At 35.7% G+C, this 14,499-nt stretch overlaps 1 protein-coding gene and 1 long non-coding RNA gene across 3 annotated transcripts; both read right to left on the bottom strand.

The window, feature by feature from the left end:
* Window positions 1-452: 452 nt before the first annotated feature.
* LOC132634351 (uncharacterized) lies at window positions 453-5,391 on the bottom strand. 2 transcript variants are annotated; one of them, XR_009580123.1, is made up of 4 exons: window positions 5,048-5,391; window positions 4,216-4,287; window positions 3,024-3,112; window positions 457-801 (listed from the first exon to the last, which is right to left on the bottom strand). It is a non-coding gene; the product is annotated as an uncharacterized LOC132634351 (long non-coding RNA). The 2 variants fall into 2 exon arrangements; XR_009580122.1 differs by having other exon boundaries at window positions 453-3,112; window positions 5,048-5,380.
* Window positions 5,392-9,646: 4,255 nt separating this feature from the next.
* Window positions 9,647-13,236, bottom strand: LOC132633334 (uncharacterized). The gene is made up of 6 exons (XM_060349671.1): window positions 12,744-13,236; window positions 12,514-12,646; window positions 11,844-11,947; window positions 11,283-11,427; window positions 11,047-11,187; window positions 9,647-10,793 (listed from the first exon to the last, which is right to left on the bottom strand). Exons 1-6 carry the CDS (start codon window positions 12,782-12,784, stop codon window positions 9,900-9,902), a joined length of 1,458 nt encoding a protein of 485 aa, XP_060205654.1. The 5' UTR covers window positions 12,785-13,236; the 3' UTR covers window positions 9,647-9,899.
* Between the last annotated feature and the right edge of the window lie 1,263 nt (window positions 13,237-14,499).

Here is a 14,499-nt window from a genome sequence, read left to right as displayed (position 1 = left end):
TTCTTTTGTTAGATCATTGGGAATAATTCATGAAACTACTCCACCTTATTCTCCTGCGTCTAATGGTGTAGCGGAGAGAAAAAAATAGAACTTTAGTTGAGTTGACAAATGTCATGCTTATTGAGTCTAGTGCACCTCTAAATTTTTGGGGTGAAGTTATTTTAACTGTTTGTTATGTGTTGAATCGTGTGCCTCATAAAAAGACTAAATTAACACCATTTGAGTTGTGGAAAGGTCACAAGCCAAATTTGGGATATCTAAGAGTTTGGGGTTGTCTAGCTTATGTAAGGCTAATGGATCCCAAAATAAGTAAATTGGGTAAAAAAATTACTACTTGTGCTTTTCTTGGTTATGCTTCAAATAGTACAGCCTATAGATTTTTTAGTCTTGAAGATAATATAATAATAAAATCAGAATGTCACACCCTAATCTCGTTAGGGTGTGATGGGCACCCGACCCTTACTTAGGGCCGAGCGAACCCTCTGACTCTTGTTACATACATAATCTTTTGAACTCTTAATTAGTGAAATGACAAACGTAATAAATGCTTTTGGAAACTTTCAGAAACAAGTCAAATCTGTAATCACACGAAATTTGTAACATAACATAAAATGACACATCGGCTGATAAAGCCGCTTACAAAACTAACATTCTATACCCACGACTCTGTCTGCAAAGTCTCTAACTCCGATCAGAAATCATATCATACAAACTCCGACTCGGCAACACTCCAAAGGAAGTGGAGCTCGCCAATCCAGTTGAAGCATCTTCTAACAATGTCCTTTGCTCAACTGGGTGTACCTGCGTGGCATGAAACGCAGCCCCCGAAGAACAGGGGGTCAGTACGGAATATGTACTGAATATGTAAAGCATGGAATACAGAAAACAAAATCATAATCGAAAGAAACGGTACAAAAGTAAGTACACTTTCAGAATACCAAAATACTTATTTTTCAGAATGCAAATCGTATATACCGATGCCATATGTCAGAAGAAGTACAAAAAGTAAGTAGGTCATCCAGAGTGCCAAAATGTGTATTTTCCAAACATCGACTGCGCGTGCCAACATCGTATGTCATCACACACATACACACATAACAGATCATATGTAACAGAATAGTGCCGAGGAACGTACGGCCCGATCCATATATATAACATATTAGTGCCGAGGAACGTTCGGCCCGATCCACGAATGTATTTGCTACGGAACGTGCAGCCCGATCCATATACACATATTATATTGCTCTGGCATGCGCAAAAGGTTAGTACAGACAATAAGCATGATATGCAGAATAATAAAAATAACTTACTGGAAACACGAATTATGCATGCCAGGAACGGTATCCGGCCCCTTACGGGACCTGGGGAACGTGGCGCCACCCTGCCTTTGGCGCCACACACATCATACTCCAGAAGATTTGCTCCGTAATCTCCGTCACACATCATAATATCACATCATAAGATCAGAATATACATATACACATATTTGGTTCGGCGAACCATGAACACATCATAACACCGTTAGCACATCATACTCCAGAATTCATATATGGTACTTGGCCCTCAAGCAAGGGACCCGACGAACCATGCACACGAAATATACCGCCCCGGGACCCGGCAAAAGAGGTAATAGCACATGCACGAGCAGAATAGTGAGAAACTGTATGCATATAATCAAGACTCAATAGGTAAATATACTTGCCGACACCTGAAGGCTCAGAAACAAGTTTCAAACCAATCGGAGTTAATATATGAAAGTTACGGATGTTTTTACCACAGAACCTTTACGAACATTTCAGAAGTCATTTTTGGAAAATCGAAGCAACAATCGTATCAAGTATCTTTCGGATATCGCATGGATCAAATCAAATATAACTTTTGGAATCATATATATATATATATATATCGAAATGTATCAAAGACTTAACGGAATAATCGAACGTTCTAGCAATTGGAGATCAAAACCTTAGTCATATCAATTATCTTTCGAATGCCATTTGAACACATATCAAACTGAACTTCGGACATCATAAATACGCATTAACCATATGGAACAGCTTATGGAAATCAAAGACGTTAGCCATCCTAGTGGCTCTCTAAGAATAGAAATTTCTTTAAAATCATGCATATACATCATATATTTGTTTCATAAAGATCATGCCAAAGAAAGAACGGGTAAGCCTTACATACTTGCTCCACGTCCTATTAGCTACGTTTATTCGTCCAAGCTCGTTAGTTTACATTCAAGGAGATTTACATAATCATTAGACATACTGTCGCACACTTATCTTAGTCTTTCAAGTAAACTTGTTTATAATCTACCGAAATTTCGGCAGCATTTCCCCTGTAAATACACCATCCCCGAGAATTCAACTCGACCAAAATACAACAACAAATCCGAGAAATTAACTCGGCCAAATTATTAACAACATTACCAACAATCATACTAACAACTTCAACAATCAATCCCAAAACATATTCTAACATCAATAACTCTTGTCACACAATTCACGGCATTTCATTTACATTCAATTTAATCACATATATTCAAGCTAGCACCAATGATTTCACATTCAAGTATTAATCCGAAATCTTTCTGTCACGACCCAGCCCCGTGGGCCGCGACTGGTGCCCTATTTGGACACTCAAACAGACTTACGTACCAGATCGACATATCAAAATTTTATTCAAACTGAACCTACGTCATTTAAGCAAATGCTGAAAACAAGTATCATTTTAAGCAGTCGCCCGTACAAAAACATCATATCTAAATCCGATAGATTGGCGGAATACACATCGCCAAATATACACACATATACAGACAAATGGGCCGTTTTGGCCATAATAGTAAACGGGGCCGCACTAAGACGAAATCATAATCACAAACGAACAAACATGACCCATGACCCACATATATGACTACAGACCTCTACAAAACATAACAGAAGCATATGTCGGGACAGGGCCCCGCCGTACCCAAATAGTCATATATATACAGAATATGTGTAGCAGAAGATATGTACCAAAAGTATGAGCTCCGAATCAAAAGAAGTAATCCAAGTGGCAGAGTATGTATCCTATACTGGGGAATCACCAAAATGAACGTCCGTACCTGCGGGCATGAAACGCAGCCCCCGAAGGAAGGGGGTCAGTACAAAATATGTACTGAGTATGTAAAGCATGAAATAATGAAGTCAGAATCATAACCAAAGTGAGGAGTGCAGAATATGGATACCGAAGAATATATCAATATCTGTGCAGAAGACACACACACACACACACACACACACACACACACACACACACACACACACACATATATATATATATATATATATATATATATATATATATATATATATATATATATATATATATATATCATGCAATTAAAAAATCGTGCATAAGGCTCAGGAACGTGGTCGCCACTCCGACGCTGGTGCCACAACACATCATACTCCAGAAAGTTTCAGATCTCCGTACAAACCCCGAACACATCATATCATCATAACGTATCACAACGCCAAAACATGTCATATATCATATCACATCATAACGCCGTATATAAGCGGAACCCGACCCTATGGCGAGGCCTCGGGAACCGTTAACACATCATACTGCCGAATATCACATAGTGCGCACGATCACAAAACCGGCCCGGGATCCGGCGAACGATATCATAGTAGTAGGCACGAGCGGAGTAGTGCGGAAACCATATGCATACACATATTTAAATAAATTCGAAGACTCGACGGATAAATACATATACATACTGATATTAAAAAGGCTCAAGGTAGGCATCTAGTCCATCGGAAATTAATATACAAAAGTTACGGACTTCCAAATTACAAAACTTTCGAAAACACATCATAGGTCATTTTCTGAAAATTTAGCATCATCCATATTGAGGAACTTTCAAATAACATTATAGGGTACTTCGAACAAAGTCTTAGAATCATATGCACATATCCTAAATATACATATCCAAACTTAGGCCATATCGAATATTTTTCAAACCATATCCGGAAACGTATCGACTAATACTTCAAACATCATAAGTATGTGACAAGTCATATGGAATAGTTTATGGAAATCAAAGACATAGGTCATCCTAGTGGCTCTAGGAGTAGAATTTTTCTTTGGAGCATACATATTTGTCATTCATTTATTTCATAAAGGTCATGCCAAAAAGGAAGAACGGTAAGCTTTACATACCTCGATCGCTCACTACCAAATCTCGATCACTCGCCAAACGAATCCCGACTCAGGTCTCGGGCTCTCCAATATCTACAATAATATTATCAATTTCCAAAAATTAGCTACTAGTACTTAGAATTTTTAATTCTAATTAGTATTTGTCTACCGAAATTTCGGCAGCACCTCCCCTGTAAATTCAACATCCCCGAGAATTTAACTCGGCCAAATTCGTCAACAACCATACCAACAATACAACAACCAAACCAATAACATCAAAACCAATTTAAAATGCATTCCAACACTAGTAATCTTCCTTTCAACATAATCCACCGGCATTCCATTCAACTACGGATTTTTCAAGCCAATATCGACACCTACACATTCATTACCAATTCAAGACCATTCAAGTGCAATTCAAAGCATTTCATACCATTTTACAAAATATACAAAAATCCCACCAAGACTAGAATTCATCCGAAATCTCCAACCTTCGACACAACATTCACAACACATTTTTCATCTTTCCATCTCATCAACAACAGCCACCATTTACACTTTAACAATTCATTTCCATAATTACATAAACTATATTAAAATCACAAAATTTCCTAGAACAACTTAACAACCAATTTTTCATACCAACTTGAACTAATGTTCTTCCATTTGCATAAAAAGGTCATTACAACACAATTGACATAATAAATAAATTTTTAATCATTTCTCTCCATCCACCCATTTTCGGCCACACACCCACATACCCATAACACAAGATTTTCATACTCTACATTCATTCCCACATACTACAACATATATATAAAATTCTTCCAAGCTAAAAAGAGTAGAATCTTACCTTTTCCAAATTCTTCACTTTGTAAAAAAAGTACTCTTTTGCTTCCAAATTTGTATCACCTTGAAGAGGGTTTCCAACTTAGTGGAAATTCAAGAAGAATTTAGTTTTTGCATCAAAGATTTGTGGGCAACAATTTTTTTTTTCTTTCTTTCTTGTAGCCGAATGCCCCTCTCTTTTTTGCTCTAATTTTTGTGTTCTTGAAAGTTCTTCTAAAATGAAGAATAAATGGCCCCCCTTCCTTTAATATACATGGGTTTTACTTTAAAAGTGGGCTTGGGCCATGTGGTTGGCCGGCCACCCCAAAATTTTTGGGCCCTTTTTTTTTTTTTTTTTCATTTAGGCTCAAATTGTTGCGGGTCTTACTTTAAAATTTCCGAAACTAGTTTATAAAATTTCCCATTTTGCCCTTGACCTTCCTCCATATTTCCACGTCAACATTTCATATACAACACACATATATTAAATAAAGATCAAACTATGACCTTATTTCTTACAAGTCAAAATTATTTCGAATTTTCCGAATATGCTAAAATGCGGGATATAACACTTTCTAACATGATTCAAGAATACTTCTAACAATTCACAAAATATTCCAACAACCCAATCAACATATTACTTCACCCGCAACCTTTCAAATTCAACAAAAACAATGACAACTCATTTCCTTCCTTCAATTCATGAACTATACCAATGATTCACACACTAACAACATTATTTCCATAAATACAAAAAATGATATTATAGTCACATTAGCTTCCAAAACACTCTCCAACACTTACAACTTCAACTAGAATCACCCAACTTTCATCATCAACATAGAATCCACAACAACAACAACCAAAACACTAGATAAAATAATTGAGTCATCATTCCTACACACTCACACATATACACGGCCATCATACATACACACACACCACACGGCCACACCCACAACACACTATTTCCATGATTTTCATTCATTTCTACATACTACAACATACACAAACCTTCCATAACATATAAAAGAATATGAATTCTTACCTTTTTCCTCAATTTTCCACTTGACTATAATTATGAACTTGCAACAAAGAGGGGATTTCTTGCTCCAACAATTGTACCACGTTAAAGAGGACCTTCAAATTAGTAGGAATACTAGAAGAAAATATTTTTTTGGATCAAATTTGGAAGCTCCAATTTTTCTCTCCTTTGGCCGAATGGCCTTTATTTTTTGCTCTTCTACAAGTTTCTTGAAAGGTCTAAGTGTTAAGAATGAAAAAGATGACTAATTGGTCATCTTTTTATGAATACATATTAGGCCTCCATGTGGGCCTTGGGCCACCCCACATGGCCGACCACTTTGGCCCAAATTAGTCAAGCCCAAATCTTTTTTTTTCTTTCTTTTTATTCCAAGCCCATTTTATTTCATGACAAGTTTATTTTCCAAATTCCAAATTTGCCCTTAGCCTTCCTCCATATTTCTATGAGTCATCTTGCGAATTTCCCTTGTTACCCTTAGTCTTTCTCAACATTTCCATACTAGTAAACAACTTGTTCATTGAAATAATTTTGGAAAATAGTCTTGCCTTTTACTTTTTCGCAATTATCTCGAATTATCCGATCGTACAAAATACGGGCTATAACACAGAAGATGCTATTTTTCATGAAAATAAATTTCCATTTGATTCTAAAAATAGTGGGGGTCATAGGACTAACGAAAATATTTTGTCACTACCTAGTTCTTCTATTTTTGTTTTGAAAAATAAAGAAAGTGATGATTTTGAGTTAAGAAGACGTAAAAGAGCTAGAGTAGAAAAAGATTTTGGTCCTGATTTTTATGTTTTTAATGTTGGAAATGACCCTCTCAGTTTACAAAAAGCTTTATCTTCACATGATGCTATTTTTTGGAAAGAGGCTGTAAATGATGAAATAGAATCACTTATTTCCAATAAAACTTGGAAGTTAGTTGATTTACCACCGGGTTGTAAAACAATTGGGTGTAAATGGGTCCTTAGAAAAAAGTTAAAACCGGATGGCTCTGTTGATAAATATAAAGCTAGACTGGTTGCTAAAGGTTTTAAACGACTAGAAGGCCTAGAACTTTTTGATACTTTTTCTCCGATAACTAGAATTACATCCATAAGGCTTTTAATTGTAATTGCTGCAATTTTTGATTTGCATATTCACCAAATGAATGTAAAAACTGCTTTTTTAAATGGGGACCTAAATGAGGAAATTTATATGGAACAACCCGAAGGTTTTGTTGAAGCAGACCAAGAAAGCAAAGTGTGTAAACTTACTAAATCCCTATATGGCTTGAAACAAGCACCAAAGCAATGACATGAGAAATTTGATTCCTGCATGATTGAAAATGGTTTTAAAACAAACGAATGTGATAAGTGCATCTATCATAAGTCTTGGAATAATTCACATGTTATTGTTTGCCTCTATGTTGATGATTTATTGATCTTTGACTCTAACATGAATGGTATTGGTGAAACTAAAAATATTGTTAGAAGCCATTTTGACATGAAAGATCTTGGGGAGGCAAACTTAATTCTTGGAATAAAAATTACTAAAACATGTGATGGAATATTCCTTGACCAGTCACATTATGTTGAGAAAATTTTGAAAAAATATAACTTTCTTGATTGCAAGCATGTTGTAACTCCTTTTGATTCAAGTGTTCACTTGTTTCCTGTTCAAAGTGAAAATGATGTGATAAATCAAAAGGAATATGCTAGCTTAATTGAAAGTTTGAGATATGTGAATGGTTGCACTAGGCATGATATTGCGTATGCAGTTGGAGTACTTAGCAGGTTTACAAGCAAGTCAGGTAGTGAACGGTGGCATGCTATAACGAGAGTTATGAAATATTTAGTTGGTACAAAAACCTATGGCTTGTTTTATAAAAAATATCCTGCTGTGCTTGAAGGCTTTTCTGATGCAAATTGGAACACTTTATCTGGTGATTCCTGTTCTACCACTGGTTATATTTTTACGTTGGCAGGTGTTGCTATTTGTTGGAAATCAAAAAAGCAAACTATTATTGCTAACTCTACCATGGAGGCTGAACTAATTGTTTTAGCTTCAGCTAGTGAAGAAGCGAATTGGTTAAGAGATTTATTGTTTCAAATTCATTGTTTTGAAAAACCAATTCTTCCTATTTTAATTCATTGTGATAGCACTGCTGCGATTGGTAGAGTTCAAAACCGTTATTATAACAGTAAATCCAGACCTATAAGGAGAAAACACAGTACTGTGAGATCATATTTGACAAGTGGTACCATTAATGTTGATTATGTCAAATCTTGTGATAATCTTGCAGATCCACTAACCAAGGCCTTGGTAAGAGAAAAGGTCTGGAGCACATCGAGGGGGATGGGATTGAAGCCCATAAATTCATGAGTCGTATATGAGGAAACCCAACCTGGGGACTAGAGATCCTATAACCAGGTTCAATGGGAAAAACGAATCATATGATGACTTGTTGAGAAAAATGCACTATTTTATTTATTCCCTCCCTATGGTGTAAGTGCATTATTCTGTAACAGTGTGTGGAAGTTGAGTATATAAACTCTTAATGAAATTCTGTAGCTCGTATGAGTGGGGTGTGAAATTACAGAAGCATCCTTGACAGATTTCACCTATGTGAGTGTGGAAGTAGGCCGCTTCCTATGAGAATTGGGCTCGTTCTCAAAAGCACTCATGAAATCGGAATAGCACAAGGCCGTAATGTGCTAGCTGTGAAAGCTCATGTCAACACCTTGATTATTATGTGTGAGCAATAATTATTTATTTCCCTTAAGCAGTCATAGTTCAAGTCTGAGACCACTACGGCTCTGGAGTAAAGATTATTGTTTTACTAAGTGGAGGTTCAATGCAGAGCACACCTTCATTACGCATAATAATCTACCTTCAACTGGTAAACTCTCTTGTATAATATTAAATTGAGTGGGGGATTGATAGGTCTTTTGAGCATTTTAATATTATTTAATTGACATGTTAAAGTGTCTCATTTTCTTCCTTTGACCATGTCATTCACGTTGGTAGCATTAAGAGGCATTGAATGGTACGTTCTGTTGCTGCATTCACATTCTAATCCTTTTTTGTTTGTGGCCATTAAGAAGCAATGAGTGGTCTGTTTCTTACCCTCACGTTATGGTGGAAAAATGAGGCCATAAGTTTATTTGTAACTCATTTCTCCATTATCACATTAACTTACCCACATTCTTCTTGTAACTTATGTAACCTCTAAATAATAATTCTTCCATTTTTCTACCTACTTTACTACCCTATTCATATCAAATTAATTCAATGATGATTTTTCTAGCTATAAATAGTTAGTCATCCTTAACTTGTAGAGGGTAGAGGAAAATATATACTTTGGAGAGTTCTTAAAAAGTGAGGAAAGTAAAATAGAGAGTTTATTAGTTGAAGGAAGGTGTTCTTCTTTTTTGTGGAGCTTTGGACTCAACATCTTGCCCAGAGTTTGTTGAGTTATACGACGTGATCGGGCTGTTGTATCCTGGAGGGGACAAGTCAGAAAGATTACTGCTGGACCGGTAGATTTGCTGCAGTGGGCTTGAATCTCCTTAAAGAGAGCGAGATATCCGCGCCTCAGCCGAAGATATTTTTATTTCTTCATTTTATTTTTCAATTGTAATTGTAATTTCATTGTATTATCACCAACAGGACGTAAATACTCTAGAATTCTATAAAAGGACAGTACACACGTAAACTTTATTTAGCTAGTTTATTTACAATAGCATGAGATAAGCTATTTTATACTGCTTACAGACAACAATCCTAACATATAAATGAAGAATGTGAAACGTAGTATGAAGGAATATGAGTTCATCTAACTAAATATCTATTCTCTTGATTGCTCTCTAAGAGACGCCAGTCGAGCCACAAAGTCATCGTAGTCTGGTAGCTTAGGATGGACATGCCTATTTGAACCCAACATATCAGGTTGAAATGAATTTGCTCGATGGTGCCCTTTACTTAGTTCCCTTGGACTAGTTTGTTCCAGTTCTACTGGAAGGGATGTCGCCCTGTTGCCCATACTTCTCCGCCTTGACACTTCACTAGTACTGTCAACTGCAGTTTCTTTAGGTTTGTTAACTGATCTTTGGAACTTTTTCCTGCTGAGGTGCATCAATTGCCTATCCATCAGTTTTTCCTCTTCATCCTTTTGTTCCTTATCATCGACAACTGTGACTTTTGTGTGGCTAGTCCTAGCTGATCTTGGCTTGTCCTTGGCTTTTTCAGATATATTATCCTTGAAATTTTCTTCATCATTGGCCGCGTTAGCGGTGGAACTAGTGGGAGAGGCATCTGAAGTGTTTTTTGTTAAGCTCACTCTTGATCTGATATAAGGGGGGAGAATTGACCTATAATTGAATGGCTTCTTCTCATCAGATTCTTCGTCAGGAACAATCTCAATCTCTGGTTTAGTTTGTGGCCTTTCAATGACTGTTCTATCCACTTCAATATCTTTGACTGGAGGCGAGTCGTCTGATTTTCTGCTAAGGATATCTCTTTCCCTTCTGTAACTTCTCTCCCTCCTCCTCCTTGGCGAGCTATGTTCATCATCCGGCACTACCTTTCTGCCAAATGAATTATGCTCCAATTTATCCTTAGTTGTAAGTTGCCTCGCTTTCTCACTATTCAACTTTGCAACCTCAGATTCTTTCTTCTGAGCTGGTTCATCCATCTTATTGTGTAGATTGTGCTTCTGATCATTCCGACTCTTGGTCCATTCCTGCAAAAGAAACGAACAAGACGCAGATGAAGTCTAATTAGACATGGAAAAACATTTTTAAAATGTATAGACCAGTATAGAAACAGATAAACAGGAAACAATATGTCAAAAATTAAACTACTAAACAGGAAACAATATGTAAAAAATTAAACTACTTTCAATTCTTCACAGATCAAACTTAATTTAAACGGCAATTTAAGTTGGTTTAGATGCAATAAAAGAGGAGATTATGAGGTTCTATTGTAAGGCTTACTTGTTCTGGCACTAGTGGATTGAATAGCTTCTGCTCCAAAGCCTTTGAATTCCATTCTATACCAGATTCTGATGCTATATCTTTCATCAACTGAAGCTTCATCTCCTTTGTCGGTGGCACTGACTTTAAGTTCTGGAGAAACTGTCAAGAAAGAGAACACGTTTATCTTCCATATCGAGATAGAAAAACTAAAGTTGCATTCATTTGTATCTGATGGAGAAAACATGAGTGACTACCTCTTTACTGACATAACATTCAACAAAGTTTCCATATCTATCAGTAAATACACTTCTTAGTTCGCGTAATTCTGGCACGTCCGCGAATCTTGCTGCTGCAAAAATCAAAGATGCCACAGCTTCTCTGCATTCCTCAGGGCAGTCCCTATAAGCAAAAATTACCCAGAAATTGAGGAACATTCATTTGATCACCCAAATCAGCTCAGAAAAGTTGAAGGAAACTATTTGCAATGTTTCATCTCATCTCACAATTATAACATATATGAAATAATAAAATGTTATATTGCTCCAAACTCTCCAAAAATGTTGCTCCACTCGTGTCGGATCATCCAAAAAATGCACTATATTTTGGAAGATCCAACACGCACCAAACACCATTTTTGAAGAGTCTGAACAACATAGATAAAGGTGTTCAAACAACTGAATCCTACTCAATGAACCTAATTAAGCAATCTTAACAAGCCAGTTCACAAAATACTAGGAATACAAACCTAAGTATCTTATAGTTTTGAGACCACAACACAGAAAAAAACAAGAAAATAATAATTGATAAGAACATACTTCTGTTTGTACATCACTGAGAGATTATTTGAGATGTGCTCACAATATTGCTCCAAGAGATCATAACATCTAGAGAGATTGAGCTCAACCAGAAGTCCTTCAGCCTGTTGAAAACAATCCAAATCCCAAATTAGAATAAATTGAGCTATCCACACTTTGGGAAGAAGAAACAATTAACAATTACTAGCCACTTAAATTTCTAGACTCACGATTACAGAAAATAAATTTAGCTCTGCACCTACTGATACTATACAAACATGTTCAGTCTAGCATGCTAATTATCACCAACTAATTTTCCTTCCAAAATTTATGTTAGCATATATATAAAGCCCAGAGCAGATTCTCATTTCAATTTATAGATGCCAAGTAAGTCATAGCATTAACGCTTGAAATCAAGTTTATGCAGAAATGCATTATTTTCTGGACAGAGATCTTCATATAATATTTGATGAGACATCAAAATTTAACTAGCCAGCAAAACCCATTACGTCGAAAGAGCATGAAAGAGAATTTTATTGAAGCATTTTATGATCCATGAGCATATAACATATCCACAGAGAAAAAATAAGTAACAAAAAAAGGCAGATTTGGGGATGCTTTCTAGTTGAAACAAGATAGAATTTCAAGATTTAAAAATCCCATAAATTAAAGAAAAGAAAAGAAAAATTACCCTGCTATAAGCGTTAATATCCAAACCAGTTTTAAGCAGCTCAGCTACATCATTCTTCAAATACTTTAACATTGCATTCCTCTTCCTTTTTACCATCTCGATTCGAGTCTTTGTGTGCCTTATTGTGGACTTACTGTACCAGAAAAAAAAAATGAAAACCCCACGCAAAAAAATTACAGAAAATAAAAAGAAAAACAGAGAGCCTTGCAGAATTATGTATTTATTATTACCTTTTGGCGAAGAATTTGCTTTTGAGCCATGCATCTAACATCTTGAATATTTTCTTGAAGTAACAAAATGAAAGGGATCAACCAATTTATATAAGATGGAAAAATGCAACTTAATTCACGATAGGAATCAATTTCGAACTTTTTTGAGGTGAAAAGGTAAAGAAAAGAAAAGAAGCCTTTATGGAGGAGACAATAACAGATTAGGTCGAGTCTAACACAAGTTCCTGCTTATCCAGAATCTAATTGAATAGACATGAAAAAGAGTTGAAACAGAAACAAAAATTTAGCAGCTTTAAGAAAAAGTTAGCACAAAAACCATCAAGATCAATGACCGTAAATGTACACACAAGAGAACTATATTTATGGAGGAGAAATAAAAGAGTTATTAGTAGGGTAGTAGTTGTCTAGTGAGAATGTTTTGGTGCCACGTTGGAATTTTACCGTCAGTAATGAGCGGGTCTGTTAACGGTAAAAGTGCAGTAATTTTTTACTGTCCGGGTAATTTGGAGCTGAAAAGAAGGTGTAATATGAGAAGTGGAGAAACGTTTGAGGCCATAACATGCGCTTATAGAATACGAAGTTGGCGGGTCTTCATGAAATAATGGGAGTAAAAAAGGGGAGACATGATGAGTGGATCCACCTCTTTATTTTCACCTTAATTATTATTTTTGTTGTCACATATTTCTAGTATTTTTTTTTTTATGGTAAAAATTTACTCACAATGGATGTTTATAGAAAACTGACAGAAGTATAAACCTCTAACACTTAATCATAGTTACCTATTCTGCATTTTCATCTCATTAAATCAATTAAATATAGTTAATTTATACAGTTAGGTGTAAACGCTATTTACTTTTTTGGTTTTTTTTGCAATAACAGTTAAGTTAATGTTGGTGAAGTTGCTAGTCAAAAGGACGTTAAATTTCCTTCTTTAAGAATATGGAGGGATAAATGAATCATGGGCGAATCCACAGCTCGTTCAAGATTGGTCGGTTGAACACAATTTTACCACAAAATTAAATTTTATATATATTGTACAGGTTAAATATTAAAATTTTAAATGCTTTTAGAAAAATTTATGATTTCGCCACTTAAATAAACATGTGACGGTAGTTTTGGCCTTTCGGGAGTAGATGCCTACTCTACTAAGAGAGGATTAGATAAAGAAAGGGTCATAGCCTAGCTCATAGGCGCCTCGGAGATGTAGGGGGTTAGGGGCTTTAATTTATTAATCGTAAAAGAATTTGTCTACGAGTAGTATTATTTAGGAGAAAATAAAGATGTTCCTTGTTTTAAGGTGCAAAATTGTGGAAGAAAGTGGTCCTGCTGTCCCGCTGTTTACTAGCTTAAGTCCTAAGCTGACCTAAAATGGCAATATTGTCCTCCCAGAATCACCTAATGTTGAGCTGGTTTGAATGTTCGAGAAGTATTCATCAGCTCAGTTAAAATTGCTCAGTTACCAAATGCAAGTACTGCTTGCAGTCATATTTAGAGCCTGTTTGGATGGGTTTAAAAAAAACAATTTATAAGTTGTTTTCAGCTTATAAACTGTTTTAGATTAACTAAATCAAGAGTTCAATTATTTTTTTAGGCTTATTTTAAGCACAAAATGACTTATAAGCTAGTCAACGAAACACTCAAAAACTTATAAGCCAATCCAAACGGGCTCCTAGTTATTTTTCTTTTGTGAAATAGGATTAACTCTTCTTGTTCTCAATAATTTTATCAATAAATTTTTTAAAGTGACTTTAATCAA

Source organism: Lycium barbarum, chromosome 3 (genome assembly GCF_019175385.1).
Source record: "Lycium barbarum isolate Lr01 chromosome 3, ASM1917538v2, whole genome shotgun sequence".
Lineage (NCBI taxonomy): Eukaryota > Viridiplantae > Streptophyta > Magnoliopsida > Solanales > Solanaceae > Lycium > Lycium barbarum.
Note: the sequence above shows the minus strand (reverse complement) of the source record. Positions and strands in the feature narration are given on the sequence as shown.

What these genes read in the sequence shown, in the direction of transcription:
- LOC132633334 (XM_060349671.1), bottom strand. Translation starts at nt 12,784, where the DNA reads ATGTTAGATGCATGGCTCAAAAGCAAATTCTTCGCCAAAAG. An exon ending in ATATTAACGCTTATAGCAGG is followed by an intron (nt 11,948 to 12,513) that starts GTAATTTTTCTT and finishes TGTTTTCAACAG; the next exon opens with GCTGAAGGACTTCTGGTTGA. An exon ending in TCAGTGATGTACAAACAGAA is followed by an intron (nt 11,428 to 11,843) that starts GTATGTTCTTAT and finishes TTTTGCTTATAG; the next exon opens with GGACTGCCCTGAGGAATGCA.